Below are 24,265 nucleotides of genomic sequence, written 5' to 3' on the forward strand. Positions count from 1 at the left end.
AGATTATTAACGTAAAAAATGTTGATTTTTAAAAATGAATTAAATGTCTGAGCAACCAAACAAAACACATGCAGCTGTTTATAATGTGAGACCAAGTCCGGTCAATTATGACTATTTCTTTTACTAAAATATTAATAATGACTCAGGAAATGTATATCTATGCATTTATTTGATTATGAAAGCCCTTAGTCCTCTGACTCATCGTTGCAGCTCTACTCTTAAGTAACTGTCACATAAATGAAGATATACTGAAGCTAAGTACCCCAACATTATACTGAAACTACCTAGTTACTCTCATTGTGTTCCCCAGCAGAGAGAAAGCCAGATCAATATCTGTAAGTCTGAAGCGCTCGGTGGAGGATGGATAGAAACCGACCAATCGCACGGCGGCAGCTGCACAGGAAGTCGCCTCCAGCTGGTAAACGAGGTGCAGCGAGGAGAAGCTGTGGTCGTTTGGTTAGTTGAAGGCGATCAGACGGGAGGAGACGAGATAAAAGTGAGGCAACAGAAACCCCCGAAATAACCCGAGAACACACAAAGAAAAACAGAGAGGCGATTGATTAGCGGCGAGGATTGCGGTGTTTATCTGTTCCCCACAAGCTGCAGCGTCAGTTCAACCCCAACGGAGCGGGCCGGTCGAGGGTGTGGAGCTCTGGTTTGATGCACCGCCATGATATGATGTGGCCTGCATCCTGTTTTGACAACGACGGCCCCTCCCCCTCCTCGGTGACGCCGTGAAGGAAAGTATTCTTTCCTCCTGCAGACGTTTTGACGTCACGCTGACAGTTAAACGGTTTCTCTCCGCCGGCTCCACACAAAGACAAGCCCCGACTATGCTGTTGGGCTAGTTGTTCAGCACACATGCATGCAGGACGTGTGTGTGCGTGTGTGTGTGAGTTGTTCAGCACACATGCATGCAGGACATGCGTACACTTGATTCGACAAAAGCCTGGATTGTTGTCGGGTCTCTTAAGCCGGTTTTAAAGTAAGCTGAAGTGTTGGGATTATTCAGTGAGGTGGATCTCATTAAAAGATGATTAATCACTTAGTTCATCAGCAACTATTTTCTTTTTTTTTTTTTCCTAAGCGATTATTCATTTAAGCCAAATGTCAGAATTTGCTTCCGCCACACGGTCGAGAGCTGCTGTTCTCGTGGAAAATGAGTCGCGTCTGATGATGATGATAATTTAAGAGATTAAATGTTCCACAGGGCGATTCGTTTGTTTAATTGTGTTTTCAGTTTGTCTCAAAAAGCCTTGAAAAGAACGCCAGATGGAATATTTAATTCCTCTTCTGCTCGTCACGTGGTTCAGGTTCATGTCGGTGATTTATGAAACTTATTCCACTCGATGCTGATCTGAAGACCTGACTGTGAAACCGCTAAAGCTAAGATGCGTTACACAACGATACAACACTTCATTCATTTATTCATATTTTATGGTTCCTCATTCTGAACCAGACTTTTGATGACGCCTCGGCTGCTTTTCAGTCAAATATTCTACTTTTTCTCCACTTTTTTTGTGACTGAAATGGAATTTATTGGCAAATATGAACTAACTGATAACGGATTTATCTTTTATTCACTTATTTAATCACTTATTTTACACTAAGTTGAATGCTTTGGACTGTTTAATGATTGTTTTGTCATGAACATCCTCTTCAAGAGCCGACTGTTGTTCACAGTAAGTCAATCTGATATCACCACATGAGTCCTCTCTCCTAGTCTGCAGAGTGAATGAGTTGAAGGAGGTAACCGGGTGGTTTCAGCCCAATAACGGCGTCCTGACTCATAGATTACTTTAAAGCAACGGCATTAAGGAAGTGAACCTTTTGTTGCTTCTCACTTTATGAGCTCTCTGGTCTCACGTGTGTGTGTGTGTGTGTGGATGTAGAGATATGAAAATGTGCTGGCTTACTTACTGGAAGGGGTCGGCCTAGTCACATCTGTTGTTTTTTTTTCACTGTACGGTCTTTGTCTTTGGGTTATGAATGTTCCTCAAATTTTTTTATTTCAATTCAGAAATTAGTCGTATTTCTTAGCATCTGCCGGTTATATATCTGGATATGTGTGACCTCGAGGAAGCTGTTCGCTCTGAGGTCAAAGGTCACATAAGAGACGCTCGTGGCTTGTACTGTCGTGTGTGTGTGTGTGTGTGTGTGTGTGTGTGTGTGTGTGTGTGTGTGTGTGTGTGGAGGTTTTTCCTCTCAGTCTTTATATTTGTTTGGTTCCCACGTCGAGGCGCTCCTCGTCTTCCTGGTTATTTCTGTCAGCATCTTTAGCCGATGTGATCAAAGGCGTGATGTAAATAATTGAGAGGATTGAGAATACTTTCAGCTTCTTCTTCTTTTTTTTTATACCAGAGGTATCAAAGACATTTTAGCACAATATATATATATATTGTTATATTTCTTTAATCACCATCTTGTAGCTGTTTTTAAAGGAATAGTTTGCTAAGAGATAGATGAGACGATTGATGCCACTCTGACGTCTGTATGGTGAACACCAGGCTGGACGTAGTTAGCTTAGCTTAGCATAAAGGCTGGCAGGATGTCACTGCAGCCGACCCAAAAATTGTCCAGCGCATATTTTCAGTAAAAACGTTTAATTTCGGATCATAAAACTCACGTTTCATATTGTATCAGCGATTTTGAGTCGCGGTTCCGGTCTAGCCTAGAAAGGAAAAAAATGACAGCGGCTAACTTTTAGAGATCCCCGATCACGCTTTCATGCTGCCGATCAGTGATGATTAATATCGGCAGATACAGATGGAAAGAAATACATTGTCATCAACAGTAATAATGAAGCATAATAATCTTCTTAGACGGCTCATAATTCATCTCTAATTTCTCTTTTATATTCGTGTATAAACATTGCCTTCAAACTACTGGATTTATTCTAGTTTATCACCAAAACTACATTTTACATGTGAACACATCATGATTATGATTTACCTTCACCCAGTACTCGTTTTCACGGAGCCTGAACGCACCATGTTAGCGTTAATTGCTCTCCTGCTGGTTTAATTTTCACATTAACTTTTTTAGTTTTATACATTCAGGATATAACTTATATAATTAGCGGAGCTAGCTGTTTCCCCCCATGTCCGGTCTTTATGCTAAGCTACGCTAACTGGCCATTGGTTTCATATTTTAAGTACCAGCGTGAGAGCGGTAACTTTCTGCAGGAGATCGTCCAACCATTCCCCTCACCAACACGACTCAGAGGATATTCGCGTCACGATTTAATAAACGACAATCGGATCAACATGTAAGCAAACACTAAAAGCTTTTTATTTGATTTCATTTGCGTCTTGGTGGGATTCCTGTGCTCATTAGCAGCAGCGAGGGTCTCAGTGGAGATCGGCTGCATCTCTGGAGTGGGAACAAATGCATTTGGAGAGGAGCGGCTGCTGACGGTCCTCAGAGGCCCAGCGAATGACTTTCACCGAGCACATCGGGAACAGACGGCACTCAAACGAATGCTATTAAAAAAACATCCTCTTCTCTCCCTTTTTAGACGCTTGTTGTGAAACCTCTGATGGCCGTTATTTATCTTAGTAAAGACGCGTCGACGTAAATAAACGCTGGAAGATTGTTTGTGCGTCCAGGAGCCGCTTCCACCGGGAGCCCACTGGTTATAATGACGCGTACAAGTACACAATTCATGTACTTTATACTTCTACTCCGCTACATCTCGGGAGGTAAATCAACACCGAGCTTTTTTTACTGCAGTACTTTTAGTTACTAACGATGCATCGTGTTTTAAAACCTCATCATTTGTTTATTAAACTACCAAACGGTACATAAAGTAGTTAAAAATCAACAGTCGCATGCATCAGTAATATTATTAATACACTATGTATAATAGTAAAACACTAACATGGGTCATTCTTTCACATTATGAGTACTTAAACCTTTGCTGATACTACTTGCCTACTTGTTTTTAGTATTTTAATGTGGGACTTAAGCTACTGGCTGTGAACCCATGTGTCCACACAGTGTGCTCTCATGTATGTTCTGCATCCGTTTGTCCATTAAAAGCCGACGATGAATTGCATAAGGAAAACTTCCCCAGGGGCCCCGAACTCCAGGGGCCCCAGGAGCTCCAAGCTCACCGTCAACATGGTGGTGCTCGTTCTTTCTGTGGAGGAAGAAGAATCCACTGACTGATAACGGTTTAATGAGGCTCCCTGTTTTAAAACCTTCTTTATTCCTGAACCGATGTGTTCAGATGACCACACAACACACAACAACACACAACAACACACAACAACGTGAGGAACGAGGGGCCGACGGCTTCTGAACTTGAAATCCCCAAATAGATGAATTAGGCCGAGACTTCACCACAATGTCATTGTGCGACTACACCGCGATTTTGGGTTTGAATATTTCATTAAACTGTACAATATCAACAATTCAACGGTGCAATACTTCATTTAATTCAGGGTTTATAGCTGTTTAACAAATTGGAGATGTTTTCAACTTCAAACAGCTCCTTACTTCTGACGGCGCTGAGGAATTTCAGTCCGCTCGGCGGAGGAGGACTCCTTCCTCCGTGTTGTATTTCAGTGCATTTTGTTATTTCTACAGTTGTTTCGAAACGCGGGAGGAAGGGGCAGCCAACTGGCTCAACTATTTAAATAAAACATGTTTCTTTTTAATTGCCAGGTGTGTTTATGGTCACGCAGACAAAGATGTCAGGGGGGCGTTGATGAACACGTTCGCGCTTAAAGGAGCTGCTGGCGGTCGCTTAAGAGGGTCACAGATTGACCCAGTTAACACAAACCCTCATTGACCTCATTTGGAGCTCACATGGAGGTGCATCTTCAAGCTCCTTACCCCACACACACACACACACACACACACACACACACACACACACACACACACACACACACACACACACACACACACACACACACACACACTCCACCACCCCCCTGTCTCTTAACACATCACCTTGTTAGCGGCTGGCTTTTCAAACCCAGCTGAACCGAAACTTGACCGGCCGGCTGTTCTTTGGTCGCTACCCGCCTCACTTAAAAAAAAAAATGTTTTTATTTTTTAAATATAAGCTCCCAATGTTGATGCATTGATCCAATCAGTTCTCGTCTCTCTCTCTCTCTCCCTAGCATCACAGGACTCGGTTTCCAGCGTCGCCACCATTAACTCTTATAAGTGTAACTGGAGGCTAATAACTGGTTTCAGATCAGCAGATGGTAATCAGCGCGCCGTGGCTATTGATTGGTTGTTTACTTCTCCTTCCTACACACACATACCCTGCCACTGCATCTCCACGGGTGACAGATTAGGTTCTCCCATTGTCGCCAGGAGTGCGCACACACACACACACACACACACACACACACACACACACACACACACACACACACACACACACACACACACACACACACCTTGGCTGAGAGGCTCTCCCTTCCGCCTGACTGGCCAGCTTTGGAGGCTGAGCTGACTGAATGGCTGACTGGTGCGTGAAAGAGGTGTGTGTGTGTGTGTGTGTGTGTGTGTGTGTGTGTGTGTGTGTGTGTGTGGGGGGGGGGGGGTGTATCTGGCTTTTGTGTGCGGAGAGTTAAATGAAGGCTTTGGCCACATAGCTGAGAAATGACCCCCTGCAGCCTCAGCGGTCGACGTTGCTCGCAGCCTTGAAGGTCCCCTCAGGCTGAACTCTAGGGAGCCGAGATGCTGCTCTTTCTTTCACCCCCACTGAGACATCCTCCTCACTTAATCCTGTAGAGACGGCTTAAATTGATTACCTCGGGCTTAATTAGGAGTGAAGTGAAGGCAGTGTATTCAGAGTTATCTGTGAGTCTTGAAAAGTCTGATAAACGCAATGATTGTTCTTCTAAAAAAGTTCGTAGAAGGAATTAAAATCATTTGAATATGTAACTTATATTTTATTCTGTATTTTCTGGTGCCTGACATGGACGTTGATGTTTCTTAAATACAATCTGAACTTAAAGACAAAAAGTGAGTGTTTCGATATTGGATTTTGCTAGAGGAGTTAGCACGCTAAAGTTCTATAGCTGGAGCCAGCAGCCGGTTAGCTTAGCTTAGCATAAAGAGTGCAAACGGGGGGGAAACTGCTAACCTGGCAAAACAAACTACCAGCACCTCCTAAAGAATGAAAGTAAGTTGTGGTTATGTGTTGGACTCTTTCTTGTCCAGATGCAGCAACTTCCTGCCAGGCTAGCCGTTTCCCCGTTTCCAGGCTTTATGCTAAGCTAAGCTAAGCTAACTGAGCCCCTGGCTCCAGCTTTATGTTGACCTGGATTTCTTCTTCTCATCCAATTATTCCCCAAAACATATACATGTAGGAATTATTGTCATTTTGCTGTGGATTACTGAATACATGTAATATAGTGACGTATAATTCAGTCCTTGTGGGTTTTCCATCATTCTATCGTACTTTTGCTTTCGGTGTTGACTTAGAAAAGGTCCAATAAAGTCCTGAATATAAGTCTCTGAACTCTGCAGAAACGCTAGTTTTCTGTTGCCGGCGGTGAAGGAGTTAAGTTTGGTTGCCATGCTAGTGCACAGAGCTGTATTATGCAAGCCGTGGAGCGCAGACATGGAGAGAGGAAGTGCATTACAGAATGCTGAGCTCAGGGCTCTGGCTAGCCGCCAAGCACACACACACACACACACACACACACACACACACACACACATACACACACTCTCTCACACTCAGCTGAGGGCATACCGATTTTTCCAGCAGCACAGCGCTCCTCCTCCTCCTCCTCCTCTTCCTCGAGTCACACTCTCTTTCTGTTACGTCAGTAGTTCAGCTGTGGGCCAGGCATGACTGGTGCAGCATGCTTCTGTTTGTGTGTGTGTGTGTGTGTGTGTGTGTGTGTGTGTGTGTGTGTGTGTGTGTGTGTGTGTGTGTGTGTGTGAAAAGACAGGATGTGGATTTTTGTGTGATCCAGCGTTTGTGCAGCAGCAGTAAAGAACAGACGTGTCGTTTTCTATTTTTATTTCTGTCCGAGTTTCTCTCTCCGTTAGCGTCTTGTCTCTCTGTAGCACTCGAGCTTTGCCACACAGACAAACACCTACTTTGTTCTCAACGATCTTCCACCCAGCAGGCCGGTGTGCGTCGGCTCTGTGGTGTGTGTGTGTGTGTGTGTGTGTGTGTGTGTGTGTGTGTGTCACATGTAAAGTGGAAACCATACCTCACAGCTAATGTTCCACGGTGAATAACACGGCTATGCACCTCTTTTTATTCGTGATGCTCTGCGTTAACTTTTTGTTATGTGCTCATGTTGGATTTCTTTGATACTGTTTATCCTGTTTACCATTGTTTTACGCGGTTGAAACGATTGTTTTTTAATATTCCAGAGTTTCATCAGTTTTGCCAGCTGTTATAATTAATGGTGATGTATTGTCGACGGGGTTGAACATGTTGACGTCTGTGAGAGCAGAAACTGGTTTCCCACAGTGTGCAGATCCGTCTGTTTCATTGCAACACTGGGAATGGATGCGGGAAAGATTTCTGTGTTTTTGCATTTGTTTGAAATAGACAGGAAGTCGAGAGGAGAAAGAACGATATGTCATGCAACTGAAGTCTCGAGCTGGAATCGAACCGGTGACTTTGCAGTTGCATCTGTTTTTAGGCTAACAGGACGCTTCATGTTGGCTTTTTATTTTTTTTTACTCCCAACTGGACTTATTTCTAACCCGAACTGTAACATAAATCAATATTATTAAAGAAAGAAATACATTTCACCGCTTTCTTGATGCCACTTTAATGCATGTAAAGTGTTTATTAGCATAGCTTAGCATACAAACTAGAAGCTGGAGGAAGTCTGGCTTTAAATAAATCTCTCTGGTTAAAATGTTATTTATTGTTGTCGTGGTGGAAAAGCTAAGCGGTCTGTCTTTCCCGACAAATGCTCGTTGTGGCGTCACAAAGTTACACGCAAATAAATTATTAACGCCTTTTCACTCGGCTTATAAAAATGACCAGATGTTATGCATATAGCGTGTTGAGAAATATTTGGTCAAGTTTCTACATTCAGAAAAATATGATTTGTGTGTTTCTTTATTCAAATTCGATTAAAGCATTTTTTAATGAATATTTATTACACAATTTCAACGCTTTTTATGTTTTATCAACTTGCATGAGCTCTTCGCTGAGTTTTTATACAGGTTTTAAAGATATGAAGAATGAAAATACTCCAAGAAATGACAAAAATTCCAATGGAGGATTATTTCTGTTGCAGAGTTCAAAGGGTTGATGTGAACAAAAGCAGAGTAAGAACAATTCAGACGATTTCTATCTTGGAAAGCGGCGCTGAAACTCTTTTAATGGAGCCGCTACATCCAGGAAGATGCAGTTTGAATGAGCACCAGTTTCCAGGTGATCTAAACTGCACGCTCCCTTCAGTGAAACTGAAACCTTCACACTGTAAATGTGAGCACACGGATGGTAAACTCCCACCGTTGATCTTCTGACTCATCTGCTATCTCTGCTAACCCACTACCCAAGTCAGATACGCACTTGTACACACTCGGATCGTGTACTTCTTGTCTCTACAGAAGTATTTTGTTCCCACGGTTCCGCTCTGTCGTGTCAAACCAGATGAGACACTGTTTCTGTTTAGAAAATGGAAAATGCTCCTCCTTTTTTAAAATCGTTTATTTTCCCGTCAGAGATTTGAATAACTGGGTTTCAAGAAGCAAGTTTAAGGTCAAATCCACATTGAAATCTGCTCCTCCGTCTTTGTTTACATTCCCCCAAACTCACACGGAGGCCTCTAGCTTTCAGCTCGTGAAGGTTCGATGTACAAAAGCGAGTCTCTCTGCCTTGAAATGATCCCCTCGGTCCTGAGGGAGGGTCAGGGTTGAGGAGAGCACTGGAGGTGTTGTGGAAGGGAAATTAAAAAGGAAATGAGAGTATTATATGTATTTGGTGGAGCCTTGCGCTCCCCTCCCCGTCCTTTCACTCGTCCGTCTCTCTCGGCTTCTTTGACTTCTTCCTCCAGATCAAAGTCAGGTTCACGGGGAGTATCGGGTTTCACGTTTCTGCCAGAGTTTTGCACAGAAATCCATCAGAAACGGATGCATAGCTAGAAAAGTAGTATGTGTGAATGTCCTCTATAATTGTTTGGGGCATTTAAAGGAACAGTGTGATCTCTTGGCAGGAATGGAATATAATAGGAATGTAAAATATGTTTAGTTTTTTTGGTGTACCAAAAAAGCAGCTCCTACCTCCGGCGGATGTCCCCGCTGTAGCAAGCTAGCAGCAGCGGGGCGCTAGCTAGCGCTGCTGCTAGCTCCCCGCTGCTACTGGCCGCGTCCCCTCTGCCCGAGTCGGGTGTCGAGCCGGGGCTGGTCCCGCTACCTTCGGTGATTGTTGTGGAGCTAGCGGAGAGCTAGCATGAGCGCTAGCTGGCTACAGCGGGGAGCTAGCGGGGACACTGACCGAAGGTAGTAGTGGCTAGTAACCCGACTTTTATGGTATACCTATCTGAAAATGGAGCAGGTCCTTGTCATGTTTCTACAGAAGCCCACAAGGGACAAACCAAACTGAGTTTTGTGTTTGTGAGGCTTCTGGTTTCACCCGTCTTGTCGCGTCACGTGACTTTATGTTGTCGAGCTTTAGGAGATGGCGCTCGTTGATGTATTTTACACGTCCCACTCCGGATGATGCTGCCTTCACACTCTAAGCCTTTCATCCTGGTCAGCTGGTCATATTTAGCTTTCTCCTTTTCAAATGTTATGTTTTATTTGTAGTTTTTCACCCTATTGGCTAAAAATGGCACATTTATAGTGATGATCAATGTGCGTTGTCCCTGATGGACAACAAATAAGTGAAATATTGACTAGAAATTCATCCGTATCTTAATAAAAAGTCGACTCAATCATAAAGTGTTTTATTTGAACGGACTCGTTAACTTCAGATGACTGACTGGATATTTCCTCTGTTCCTCTGCAGGGTTCCACCTCAGCGGCACAGTGAGGGAACCGGCCACGGCCTCGGAGCCCGAGCTGGTCTGCAACGTCAGCGTCAGCTTCGACCGCTGCAAAATCACGGCGGTAACGTGCAGCTGCGGCAACAAGGACATCTTCTACTGCGCCCACGTGGTGGCGCTCTCGCTGTACCGGGTACGGAAGCCCGAGCAGGTCAAACTGCGCCTGCCCATCTCGGAGACGCTTTTCCAAATGAACCGGGATCAGCTGCAGAAGTTCGTCCAGTACCTGATCACGGTCCACCACACCGAGGTGCTGCCCACGGCGCAGAAGCTGGCCGACGAGATCCTGTCGCAGAACTCGGAGATCAACCAGGTTCACGGTGAGCGGAGAGAATAACGGCAGTTATCTGTGATTTTTAAACCAGCAACAACAGCAAGTCTCGCTCGAGCTGGAGGCGGACGTCCTCAGAGACGACTCTGGGAAAACGCACACACATGATGACTCAAATGCATGCGGGAAAAAATTTGATGTGACTCTTATGAGTCGCTATTTTGTGCATTACAGAAACGTTAAACAGTTATCAAAAGAAAAATTTCTCAAATAATAATACTATGTAAACTGTTCTGTTTAGTTGGTTGTCAACTCTTAAGTTGAATGCAACTATTTTGATACTCAATAAATTGGTTTGAGTCATTTTTAAAGATGTATGAAGTTTATAGTCTTCTTTAAAGTAAATATTTATAGTTTTTTATTAATTTCTATAATATAATAATATTTTAGGTGATTAATGCATCAATAATAATTACAATCCAATAATTAGACAGAAATAGGCTGTCGTGCATAATTGCGTACATTTTTATCGCTGAAGTAATAATATAAGTTTCTACTTTTACACGAGTGAAAGATCAGCGCACGTCCTCCGCCACTCAAAGTATTAAACTAATAACTGACTGACTGTTATTGTCTTGCTGACTGTTTCCTTTGTCCGGAGCAGGAGCCCCCGATCCGACGGCCGGCGCCAGCGTGGACGATGACAACTGCTGGCATCTGGACGAGGAGCAGGTTCAGGAACAGGTCAAGCTCTTCCTCTCCCAGGGCGGGTACCACGGCTCGGGGAAGCAGCTCAACTTACTGTTCAGCAAGGTAGCAGACTCTCTCTCACACACACACACACACACACACACACACGCGCACGTACTTCACCGCGCTGTGTGACACACGCTTACCCACAATGCACCCCGACGTCTCTGCAGGTGAGGGAGATGCTGAAGATGAGGGACTCCAACGGAGCTCGCATGTTGACGCTGATCACAGAGCAGTTCATGGGCGACCCCAGACTGGCGCTGTGGAGGCAACAGGGAACCACCATGACCGACAAGTACAGGCAGCTGTGGGATGAACTAGGTAACACACACACACACACACACACATGCACACACACAGATGCACATGCACAGACATGCACACACACACAGCAGCATATTTTGTGGCTTCCACCAGTTTATTATGTACATTTTTCAATTCACTAAAATCAAACGCATATTTTTAGGATTTGGTGCATTACATGTTGGAAAATACAGGTAATAAATGGATTATAATAAAACGACAAGACCTATGTTATATATTTTATTGAGTTATTTTAATCAAGATAATTAAGTAAAAATGGCACAAAAAAACATTATCTCCAATGTGAAGATGTGTTGCTTTTTTTTCATGTTTTCTATCATTTTAAATGTTGGCCGGACAAAACAAAACATTTGCAGACGTCACCTTGAACCGGGGGGGAAATAGTTAATGACCTCAGATCTTTGTGGCATAAATCACAATTATTATTAAGTACAAAATTATGTGCACAACATAAAGGGCTCTGAACTGAAACACCTTCGCTCTCAGTTGCTGATTCCGTCGACTTTAGCTTATTTGCTTATTTACAAAACTGTGATTCAACATGTAAAAGAGCGGACACACACACACACACACACACACACACACACCCCCTGTTGTAGATTATTGCTTTGCATTTCGTCACTTTACACGTCTGACATCATTTTCTCAGGGCTCTGTTTTCCCTGGTCGTTGTTGTCCTTGAAGCAGCCTAACAAAGAGACAGAACGAGAGAGAGAGGCGTTATCCTCCTCTCTCTCTCTCTCTCCCCTCCGGTCCCCTCCCCCCATCCTCCCTCCTGCATTCACTCCCCTCTCCTCCCTTCCTTTCTTTTCATTTGGTCATCTTTCATCCTCTCTTTATCCGTCTAATGTGTCCGTTGTTCCCGGACCTTCTTCCTCTTCGTGTGTGTTCGTGTCTTCAGCCGACAACAATGCAGACGAGCTCCTCACGTTTGCACACTTTGGTTTTTCTGCTTCATAGAAATCACTGAAACAATAAATCAAAGTATGGCTGCTCGGTTTAAAAAATAAATTAAAAAAAGACATTTGAAGATGTCACTTTGGAGTTTTCTTTATTTTCTAAACCAAGAATTATTTATTCAATTAATTAATATTAAATGTCACACGTTTTCTTGTGTGCTAAACACATTTAATATAAACCTGTCATACTTCATTAAGGAAAGCCTTTTCTCAACAGGTATTCAAAACGTGTCTAATCACCATTGTTGGGTTTTAACCCTTAAAAATATCTCTAGTAATCTAAATAGTAGTAGTATTTTTTGCATTAAATCCTTAAAATACTTTTTATAGAACCTTTTCTTTCCTGTGAATCCAGAAGAATACTAAATATTATTTATTGAATGCAGTCACGAGTTAGCAGAACTTTTATTAGTCAATAAACCGAGAATGAACTGTTTTGTCAATTTCAAAGTCGAACCTTTTTATGGTTCCAGCTTCTGAAAACGACAGAATTTTATGCTTTTTGTTGATTCACAGTATCGTAATCTGAATATATTTGGGCGTTTTGAACCGAACAAGGAAACCGTAATGGACATTTTTCACTTTTTACCGACATAAAACAAACCAAATGATAATGGAAGCTGCACAAAGTGCTTTATTAATGTAATTTTGGATTATTAAGATTATTAAGTCTATTTTACTGTTTCAAAGAGATGAGAACGACTCGGAGCGACTCATTCTATTGTGCGTTTTAATATTTTGTACACTAACGATGACTAGCAGTGTGTTTCTGCAGGATAAGGTGTGTGTGTGTGTGTGTGTGTGTGTGTGTGTGTGTGTGTTCATCCCCTGACGTCACTGTGTGTGTGTGTGTGTGCAGGAGCCCTGTGGATGTGCATCGTGCTGAACCCCCACTATAAGCCCGAGCAGAAGGGTTTCTGGCTCCGGCAGCTTCGCCGGTGGAACGGCGTGGACGTCTGCCCCTTGGAGGACGGTAACCATGGCAGCGAGCTGACCAATCTGACCAACGCGCTGCCCCAGGGCCCTCCAGGCCACCCAGGTGAGATGACACCCGGTGACACCCAATGACACCCCTCACGCACCTCTTTCTTTCTTTCTTTATATATATTCCAAAAGCCTTTCCTGCGTTGCGTCTGAAGGTTTCGTTCTCTTCTCTCCTGCAGCATCATCTCTTCCTCCTCCTCCTCTTCCTCCTCCTCATCTGTATTAACACTGTTAAGTCCCCCCCCCCCTCTCTTTTAATCAAGTCTCCTGCCTTCAATCTCTGTGCCTGCAAGCCTTATTACCTTCTCACTGTGGCTAATAGAATGAGCCTAATAACACAGTTGAGGTCCTGCAGCTTTTTCTTTCTTCCTCTCCACCAAACCGGAGAAAATACAGACGGACGTAGGTTTCTATCGGCGGGTAATAAAAACATCACAGTCTAACACTGTGGCCCCTAATATATCTATTTATGAAGATATTTAGATGTTATAATTCTGTGTTTTGATTTAGATTTAACATGATCAGAAAAGCTGTTTTAAAGCTTATATTTGTTTACATTGTGGCATAATTATAAAATAAAAATGCGGAATGAGCCATTAGCAGTTCCTGTTTGCAGAGCACCCATAGGTGCACAGACCACTGTCACTGGATCACTTTGATACGGAAGAAATCTTAAAAACTTGATGATTTCTGAGTGGATTTTGACGCAAATTGCAGCACGTTTTGCATTCTTAAATGGCCTCTGTGTGAGACGACCACTGCTCGATCTCCAGTAACTAACGTCCCAGCATGCACCTGTCCCTTTCACCTAAACTGACGCGTTTGTGTCTCACAGATTCCCTCACTCGGCCTCACCGGACGGTGTTCACGCGGGCGATCGAGGCCTGCGACCTGCACTGGCAGGACCCCCACCTGCAGCACGTCATCACCGAGGACCACTACGCCAACTACTGTTACCACGACAACCTCAGCAGCTCCCTCTTCGACGCCCGAGGGTGGCCCCTGTGGCACGGTAAGAGAGCGAGAGAGAAAGAGAGAGAGGCGGTTTAATTTAATAAGGACGCAAATGAGAGGCGGACGTCAGAACGTCTTTTCTTGTCCTTCAGAGCACGTCCCCACGGCGTGCGCCCGCGTGGACGCACTGCGGTCTCACGGCTACCCCAAGGAGGCGCTGCGGCTCGCCATCGCCATCGTCAACACGCTGCGGAGGCAGCAGCAGAAACAGATGGACTTCTTCCGCACGCACAAAAAGGGTCAGTTTTCTACTTCAGTGTCTATATATATTTATTTATATTTATTCATATATGTGTGTGTATTTATTTGATATATTTATTTAATATATATGTGTGTATTTATTTTATATATATATATATATATATGTACATACACGTATGTGTGTATTTATTTATTTATTTATTTATTTATTTAATATATTTATTTATTCTCCACTTCTTGCCTGTCAAGAAACATTAGTTATAACTTTTTTTGTGTGTGTGTTTGTCGACTCTCTGGAGGAATTAATTACATTTAATTATCTTTTATGATCTAGCCATCAATTTTCCGCCACTTAACTGGGTCCAGATTATGTTAATTTACTAATTGTATTACCAGTAATATTATTGTTATTTACAGCTCTTGAGTTTCTGACAAAAATATGATGACAATGTCAATAAATGTTTGTACTTAATAAATAATTCATCGTTCTTTGACCAGCATGACAGTGGAACGGGTTTTAAATTGAATTTGGTTAACTCTGGAACAAAAACCCCGAGCAATGAGTGTAAATATACGATCAACAGTGTGTGTGTGTTCACGTTGTTACAGAGCTGCTCCATAAAGGCGTCACGTCGGTGACCAACCTAGAGGGCTGGGTGGGCCACCCTCTGGACCCCATCGGCACCCTGTTCAGCACCCTGATGGAGACGGGGCGGGGCGGCGAGGACGGCGGCGCAGCGCTGCTCGACTTCTCAGGTACACACACACACACACACACACACACACACACGGACACACAGAGTAGGAAGAAGTGCGACACAACCATGTACAAGTACTGCATTACGCGTTAAAGCGCCGCCTTCTGAAGTATCAGCAACAGAAGGTAGAAAAAGAGACAGATCTGATCTTTATGACGTTTTTGTAGATTATTGATGAATCAATTTTAGAGCAGGATGTTGCTGTTATGTTCCCAACAAAAGGGTCGGGTCCCACTAAAGGGTCGCCGGATAAACCAAACCAGGAGAGACTTTTTCAGACTTTTCTGTAATCTGCATCGGGAAAAAAAGGCATCGAAAAGTTATTTAAATAAAACGTTCTTTCTGGCGAGGAGCCCAAACTAGACCCTGATTGTGTGAGAACCACTGATTTAGTCTTTCAACAATGTGTTTTTAATGTAAAATCTAAGTACTTGGATACAGTACACAGACGCACACGCTTCCCCGGCTGCAGTGATTGCGTCTTCCTGTCGGAGCTGCAGGCCTTCGGGTTGCAATCAGCGGCCATGACACAGACGAGCCGATTGGCCCGCAGTCATCCTCCAATAACAGCTCATGAATAAGAAATGCGGCAGGAAAAACACTCCAATTAAAATGCATTAATTATGCAGAGGGTGGGAGGAGCTCAGCGAGACGGATTTCGACAAACTGCAGCCAGAGAGCACCGTGTGTTGTTCTGGTTTGTTTCTTCTAGAAGGTGAACTGATGACGCCGACGCACGTTCACCACCTTCTCAAGTTGTGAACGTTTTCAATTAAGACTTCCGAGTGTTTTTGCTGCTGCGTTTCTTATTTGTATGTATGTATGTATGTATGTATGTATGTATGTATGTATGTATGTATATTTCAATTATTATTTATATATATATATTTATTTATTATAATTTATATATATATATTTTATTATTATATATTTTTTTTAATTTATATATTATAATATATATATAATAATTATTATTTATATATTATTTTATATATATATATATATATATATATATATATATATTTTATTATTATAATTTATATATATATATTTTATTGTGTTTTTTGTAAAAAAAAAAATATATATATACGTTTTTATTTAATATATATATTTATATTAATTATACGTGCGTGTGCTGTTAACTCTCCCGGGATGAACTGTGACGTCTACCAAACCATCATAAAGCCATTAAAACACATGATTCTCGTCCTCAGGAGGATTCACTCCCTCTGAAAAGAACACCAGAGCGAACAAATAGATCAATAGCTTTATCGATACTCTGCTCAGCCCATAGGGAACATCTTCACACACACACACACACACACACACACACACACCTCTAAGTCATCTCTCTCCCTCCCCCTCAGGCTCGCCGGGTTCGGGTCGGCGGACGGAGCATCCTGTTTTGCCGGTGCAGCGTTTCCTGGAGGAAGGAGAGTCGTTCGTGTCGCTGGCCGTGGAGACGGCTCTGATTGGCTTAGGGCAGCAGAGGATGATGCCGGACGGCCTCTACGCTCAGGAGAAAGTGTGTCGCAACGAAGAGCAGCTATTGGCCAAGCTTCAAGAGGTCAACTTGAACGACGCGCTGGTGAAGATCTTCAGGAAACAAGCCGCTTTCCTGCTCGAGGGTGAGGAAACAGAAAAGTGTTCACGAGTATTTGGAGCTCCTTTTTTCTTTTTCCCGCCGTATAAAATTCAATGTATTTTGATTTTGCACAGAATACACATCTGAACATTTTACCGGAGAGTTTTTTTTCCACTTTCTCTGGACATTTTGTAAATAATCCTGAGTTGATTTGTTTTTTTGCAACTCTTACTGTCCAGACTAGCCGTTAGCAGCTCTGAGGCTGCACACTAACAAGCTCTTCACTCAGCGTGTCAGCAGACCGTTTACATTTAGAGGAATATACTTTGGCTTTTTTGGGAAATGCGGCCATTCACTTTGTTGAATTAGAGTTAAATTAGAAGATCGATACCAATATGCAGCTAACCGCTAACCAGATATGATATCTTGGTTTAGCACAAAGACTAAACACAGATTAAATATATTGTTTTACTTGGTTGCATACTGCTATTATTATTACTATTTTTTTAATATACATCTGTACATAGTAGTTACATTTTAACCTTTTAACTTTGTTGTGCTTGTTTTTAGCTTTATATCTATTTTTCTGTCCTTTTTGTGTTCACATATTTTATCTATTTATTTATTAGACTACACAAATTAATGTAACTATCAGATGTGTTATGAGTGAATGACTCATTGACTGACTACGTTCTCTTTCGTAAAACATTAATAAATACATAATCCTGATAACTAGTTTGTAGTTACTTAGTCCTTTGTGAGCTTTAGAGGTGCTGGAATGCAGATTCTATTACCTTTGGACGGAGCAATGCTAGCTGTTCCCCCCGTTTCCAGTCTTTATGCTAAGCTAAGCTAGCTGTCCACTGACTCCAGCTTCAGGAACAGACATGAGGTCGACTGAGTTTTATTATCTTAACTCTGCAAACGAGTGCATTTCCTCAAAATGTCAAACTGTTCCTTTTAAATGTTTCCAAACGCCGGAGCGACGCACTTTATGCACACACACACACACACATACACACACACACACACATATACACACACACACACACACACACATACACGCACACCCTGAACCACAACCAGCTCTTTGTGCTTTTATTGTCTGCTGTGTCAACTTTGTGTGCTTTTACACGGGGTGTGTGTGTGTGTGTGTGTGTGTGTGTGTGTGTGTGTGTGTGTGTGTGTGTGTGTGTGTGTGTGTGTGTGGTGGCTCATCATGGTTCAAGGCCTTCATCACAAAGAGTCACAATCTAAACCCACTAATGATTGAGCTGCTCAATCATTGATTGAGCTGCTGGGTTTAGATTGTGACTCTTTAATGCACACAGGAAGTTTGTATTATCTCATTGTCAACATTGTCGCTCTTGGGGAGAGCAGCGGTCGCTCTGAAAGCACGAGGTCGCCGGTTCAATCCCTGGTCTCCCCACAGTTCGCATGTGAAAGTCCCCAACAAATGCACTATTTCCTCCTGTCGTAGAAAAGGCTGAAAAAAACTACAGTTACCAGCTGTATTTGGAGATTATAGAGCTTTTTTTAAATGATGAAACTATATATTTGTGATCTGCTTTTAAAGGTTTTCTTCCTCAGAAAGAACCAACAGGCCTCTCTTTATTGTTTAGAGACACATTGTTGTTGTTTTTTTCACATAAAGATTAAAAAAGGTAGATCATCACCAGTTTTATCCTTTGAAATATTCCCATCTTTTGAGCTCAAATGACTGTTTTAATCTGTAATAGAGTTATTATCTTGAAATGTAATTAAAAAACAAAATGTGCAGAGAAACAAACGGTGGATCCATCTTTAAAATCATTTTTCTCAGAAGCCATCGCGATTCTTGTAATTTCTCTTTTTGCACGTCCTCGTCGCGTGAGGTTTCAGGAAGTCTCAGAGCGTTTGTGGTGGTTGACTAACGAAGTGATCGTCATCCTGATACTCTGTTCTCAAATCAAACATGTCGACACGTCGGCCTGGGAAATAATCTCAAGGTCGGCATCCGGTGCCGCTCCGACCTCTGTTAACTGTATCGTGTCCTTGTCTGTCTGTTTCCTCCAGCTGGTCCTTACAGTGGTCTGGGGGAGTTGCTCTACAGAGAAAGCGTCCCCATGCACACGTTTGCCAAGTATCTCTTCACCTCCCTGCTACCTCATGACGCCGAACTGGCGTACAAAATTGCACTGAGGGCCATGCGGTGAGTAGAAACGCCTCCTGTCTTTCTCTAAAGCGCTCAGGACACCGTGCAGCTTCATCTGACGGACATGTTGCGTCCACACGGCTGCCTTTCCATTTTACAACCCGTATGTTTTAGAGTTTTAGACACAAGAAGGACGGAAACGTTTGAAAACGTAGAGGTCGCGACCTTGTGTGAAGTAACTTATACAAGTAATGGCAAAGTACAGGTTTGTCAGAATGAGATGGATACCTTATTCATCCCCAAGAGGACATGCGTTTGTGGCAGCAGCAAATACATTTACATAGACACAAAAATATTCGGTATGCAAAATAAATTTAAAAAAAATACATATAGGTGCAAAAATGTATATAGTATATGTCGCGATTGGATAAAAATCCACATTAATACACGTTAATGACGGTAGTTCTGCTGCATATTCGGTTAATTTAACATTTAAAATGAGAAAGTTAGAAGCATCAAGGTCCTACTGCCAACTAACTTTACTGTAATTTTTGGAAAAAGCTCCAAAACCACACCGTTGTTTTCACATTCCCGCAGTCTGAGAAAGCGTCTATTGTACAAGTACTCTGAAGTAAAGAGTAGTTTCTGCTGCGGATCGGACAAAACGTGTAAATGTAACTCCTGCCATCTCTTTTGGTTTGTGTGTGAACGAGTGTGAGGGATCCGGAGACGGAGAGGCGGATTTCAGATCTATCTTTGGCTCTGTTTAATGACAACACCGCCTTTTTACTGGAATATTCACTGAATTATTAAACGCGTCTGAAAACGAGTTTTATAGAAATGTGTGAATAATAAATACACGCCGTTGGTTTCCTCCCTGACCGCCACGGGGGTTACGGACCTATATATATATATATATCGTCTCGCCGAATCTTTATATTTCTTTAGGATGAGGTCTCATAGCAGCTGTAAGAGAATCGAACGGGAATAATTTTTAAAGCTGTTCTCAGTGTTCACGACCTGAGGCGAAGATCCAGAAACTATTGATTGACCCGATAAAAGGAACGACAACTTCCCCGTGAAATATTCCTCAGACCGCGCGCGCGTGTGTGTTCGTCTAATAAAGTTTTATTCTCTCTGTGCGCAGGTTGCCGGTCCTGGAGTCCACGTCCCCCTCCGGCGACTTGTCTCGGCCGCACCACATCGTGTCCGTGGTGCCCAACCGCCTCCCGCGCTGGTTCACGCTCAGCCACATAGAGACCCAACAGTGTGAACTGGCCTCCACCATGCTCACTGCTGCTAAAGGTACACGCACACACACACACACACACACGCACACACACTAATGTGCTCCAAACAGACGTGTCCGTATGACATCTCCGATCAAAAAGGGCAAAAGTGTTCCAAACAAACACTTGAATATGTATGTGTGTATATATATATATATATATATATATATATATATATATATATATATATATATATATATATATATAATGTATATGTGCAGACACCCTTGAATAGTTGTGGTGGTTGCCCACGACGACCTAAAAACCTGCTACATTGTTGCTTTTTACCCACTTCGAGTGGTTTTTTTTGGAACACTTTCGCCCTTTTTGATCGGAAACGTCTGTTTAAAGCACATTAACTATTAGTAGGCATACATGTATGTGTAGTAAAAGTATACGAAAAGAGAACAGGTTTTAGACAGGTATGCACTTAATATATAAAAATATAATATATAATTTTATATATATATACTGTGATGGATAATAATACTGACACTTTAGCTACTAAATGTTACAAACCACACAAGTGTCACTTGAGTGAAAGATATTAAGATTCATTTATGTGGTCATGAAAAAAGTATGAGATATAAATATTACAGGAGAAGAGTAATTGATGAACTGAAAAGTGAAAATGAGTTTGTTTGTTTGTTTGTTTTCAGGCGACGCCCGTAAACTGGAAACAGTGTTAGAGTCCATCCAGAAGAACATCCACTCCTCGTCACACATCTTCAAACTGGCCCAGGATGCCTTCAAGATCGCCACTCTCATGGACAGCCTGCCGGACATCACGCTGCTCAAAGTGTCCCTGGAGCTGGGTCTTCAGGTAAACAACAACAACAACAACAACACAGAAACATGAGGAATATCAAGCCGATTCAGCGCTAATCTCTGGGTTCTTACAGGTGATGAGAATGACGCTGTCCACCCTGAACTGGCGGAGGAGAGAGATGGTGCGATGGCTGGTCACTTGTGCCACTGAAGCCGGTGAGTTTGTTTTCACACCGAAAACAACAAAAGCCCGTCGTCATCTGTAGAAAACAATGTTGTCCTTCTGTTACAATATAGGACGAGTAAGTCCAGAGCTTTGGTGTTAGTTAGTTATAGTTTAGTGATATAAATGACAATCTAACTGCCTTTTCCTTCTAACATTACTAGAAAGGTTCAAGCAGATTTATGAAGCATTATACGTAAAAATACAATACAATTGTAGAACAATTAAATAAAGTGGCAATCCTGACCATGAATTCACATATTTAAATAAAACAATGAGCTAAATGTTTTCACCACATAACACATTTTATAAATCATGTTTTTTTTTATGTTAAAACTTTGTAGAATAACTACAACATGCAGCTGTATAAAAGTTGCATAAATTCAGAATAGAAGTACCACAAAATTGTCCTAAAGTACACCTAGACTTGACTTAAAGTGTCTAAGTTGTGGATGTTTGCTGCTCAGAGAAGATGTTTATTAAAAGTGCGAAGGAATGACCGGCAGGGTGGTAATTATGGAAGATTGAGGGCTTTTGGCTGATTAAGTGGACCTCTTGTTTGGACTTGAATACTGAAACCCGGTGGCTGAGTTTCCCTGAAGTGGACAGGAAGTTGTGCCCAGAGGGACGGAGCTCTGTCGGGGAAAATACCGAAATAAAAAAACCTCCCAGATTTCTTGTGAATGTCGGGGAGCGACAAGGAGTCCCTGTTTCTGTGAGCGGACTTTAAATGGAGGCATTGATAACGTGCCAGCTGGGGTTGCACAGCGGGACCGGGCCTTCTGAGGTCACAGAATTAGAAATAGAATATCCGATTACAAGGTAAAAAGGTCGTCCTGAGACTCTTATTTATTTTTGTCTGAATCCTCAAAACGGAAGAAGAGCACGTCCAAAGAGAAGCAACGTCATTTCTTCCGGAAGTCAAGAATTTTAGTGCCATTTATATTGTTTAGACTGCAGAATTTAAAGGATGAACCTGGTGACATTTAACATTTCTGTAACTGTGAATTACATCACATTTTATTTAGCTGACGCTTTTATCCAAAGCGACTTACAAACTCAGAACAACAAGAATCAAGAAAGTACAATTTCTTCAATTCAGGGTTCTTACCGTCATGGAATTTTAAAATGGTTATTTCCAAACCTGGAAAAGTCCTTGAAAAAAATTAAATCCTAAAAGTTTAGTAAAAGTCATGTAAATGTGTTATATTCATGTGTTCATGACGTTCATTTACGCTGAGTTTGAAATAATTAATATGCTTTTAAAAGAAAGACGCTCAAAATATAAGCAGGCATACATACAGGCATCTATATAAATGTTTATTCTTTTAATCAAACTATTGTCTCATTCATTTGTCATTTAAGATTTACTGTATGCTTTGTATTCTCATTGTTAGTTTAAATACTACATTTACTCACTTTGTACTGTTTACACCCAGATTTCACTAAATGTTTGCTCATGGAAATTTGGTTTAAAGTCATGGAAATCCACTGGTCAAAATGTGTATGAACCCTGTCAATAAAGTCAAACTACAAAGTGCAATTTAAGTGCTACTACGGTGCTACTTTCCTTATTCAAGGTATAGTCGAAAAAGATGTTTGAATCAATGCTTTTTTATTTTTTAATGACTATACTGTGACTTTTCTTAGAATTTCTTTTGACGACCTATTATACATAAAATGGAAGCATGGAAAAAGAAGAGTTCCTATGATTGAACCTTGAGGAACACCATAATTAACGTTTTCAAATAGCAGGAAAGCTTTTCATCTGCAAGACATGAATCTCAAACTCACATTTTGTTTCCCCTCTCTCTCCAGGCGTGTTCGCGTTGGACAGCATCATGCAGAGCTGGTTCACCCTCTTCACCCCAACCGAAGCCACCAGCGTGGTGGCCAGCACCGTGATGTCCAACAGCACCATCGTCCGCCTGCATTTGGACTGCCACCAGCAGGAGAACCTGGCCAACTCGGCCCGCACCCTGGCCCTGCAGTGTGCCATGAAGGACCCCCAAAACTGTGCCCTCTCGGCTCTCACGCTCTGCGAGAAGGACCACATTGCCTTCGAGACAGCCTATCAGATTGTACTGGACGCGGCCGCCACGGGGATGAACTACACCCAGCTGTTTACAATAGCGCGTTACATGGAGCACCGCGGGTACCCCATGAGGGCGTACAAGCTAGCCACGTTAGCCATGACCCACCTGAACCTCAGCTACAACCAAGACACGCACCCGGCCATCAACGACGTGCTCTGGGCGTGCGCGCTCAGCCACTCGCTGGGGAAAAACGAACTGGCGTCGGTCATCCCCCTGGTGGTGAAGAGCGTGAAGTGCGCCACCGTCTTGTCGGACATATTGCGGCGGTGCACGCTAACGACGCCGGGCATGGTGGCGCTGCACAGTCGCAGGAACTCTGGGAAGCTCATGCCTCTGGACAAGGCTCCGCTCAGGCAGCTGCTGGACGCCACGATCGGGGCCTACATCAACACCACGCACTCTCGGCTGACGCACATCAGCCCGCGCCACTACAGCGAGTTCATCGAGTTCCTCAGCAAAGCCAGGGAGACGTTCCTGATGGCGCACGACGGACACATCCAGTTCACGCAGTTCATAGACAACCTGAAACAGATATACAAGGGCAAGAAGAAACTCATGATGCTCGTTCGAGAAAGATTTGGTTGATCCAACGGGCCAAATAGCCCGTTTTTGTTTTGTTTTAATACATCCTTTCTAACTTGAAGTGAAAATTCTCCTAAAACAACATTCGCGCAAATCTTATTCCTACGATTTGCCGCTGCGAAGGTCGACTGTGGCGACGAACACGACTTCCTGAAGGGGAATAAAGAGACTGATGTGGAATAAGTCGCAGGACCGCCGACTAGCTGGACGTCCCAGGAATAAGATGTGAAATGTGTTTTAGGGTACGTTTTCTCCTAAAAAATTTGGTTGAAATTTGAAGGAGAAAAAAAAGAAAACACTGTTAAACCATAAAAGGAACAGCTGGTATT

General features: G+C 42.7%; 1 protein-coding gene across 1 annotated transcript in view; it reads left to right on the forward strand.

The window, feature by feature from the left end:
* The window catches only part of LOC306751480 (zinc finger SWIM domain-containing protein 6-like), a gene marked incomplete at its 5' end in the record, with an annotated part of 35,943 nt that overhangs the window by 10,230 nt on the left and 1,448 nt on the right, over positions 1–24,265 (forward strand). Inside the window, 13 exons of the mRNA XM_079235057.1 lie at positions 9,959–10,315; positions 10,931–11,079; positions 11,190–11,340; positions 13,162–13,341; positions 14,122–14,298; positions 14,393–14,539; positions 15,111–15,257; positions 16,627–16,887; positions 18,900–19,035; positions 20,126–20,283; positions 20,927–21,090; positions 21,170–21,251; positions 23,077–24,265. The exon at positions 23,077–24,265 is cut by the window's right edge and continues 1,448 nt beyond it. Coding sequence (XP_079091183.1) covers positions 9,959–10,315; positions 10,931–11,079; positions 11,190–11,340; positions 13,162–13,341; positions 14,122–14,298; positions 14,393–14,539; positions 15,111–15,257; positions 16,627–16,887; positions 18,900–19,035; positions 20,126–20,283; positions 20,927–21,090; positions 21,170–21,251; positions 23,077–23,939 — 2,972 coding nt within the window. The 3' untranslated portion in view covers positions 23,940–24,265. The remainder of the gene's footprint in view (positions 1–9,958; positions 10,316–10,930; positions 11,080–11,189; positions 11,341–13,161; positions 13,342–14,121; positions 14,299–14,392; positions 14,540–15,110; positions 15,258–16,626; positions 16,888–18,899; positions 19,036–20,125; positions 20,284–20,926; positions 21,091–21,169; positions 21,252–23,076) is intronic.

Source organism: Taurulus bubalis (assembly GCF_910589615.1).
Source record: "Taurulus bubalis genome assembly, chromosome: 19".
In the NCBI taxonomy this organism is placed as follows: domain Eukaryota; kingdom Metazoa; phylum Chordata; class Actinopteri; order Perciformes; family Cottidae; genus Taurulus; species Taurulus bubalis.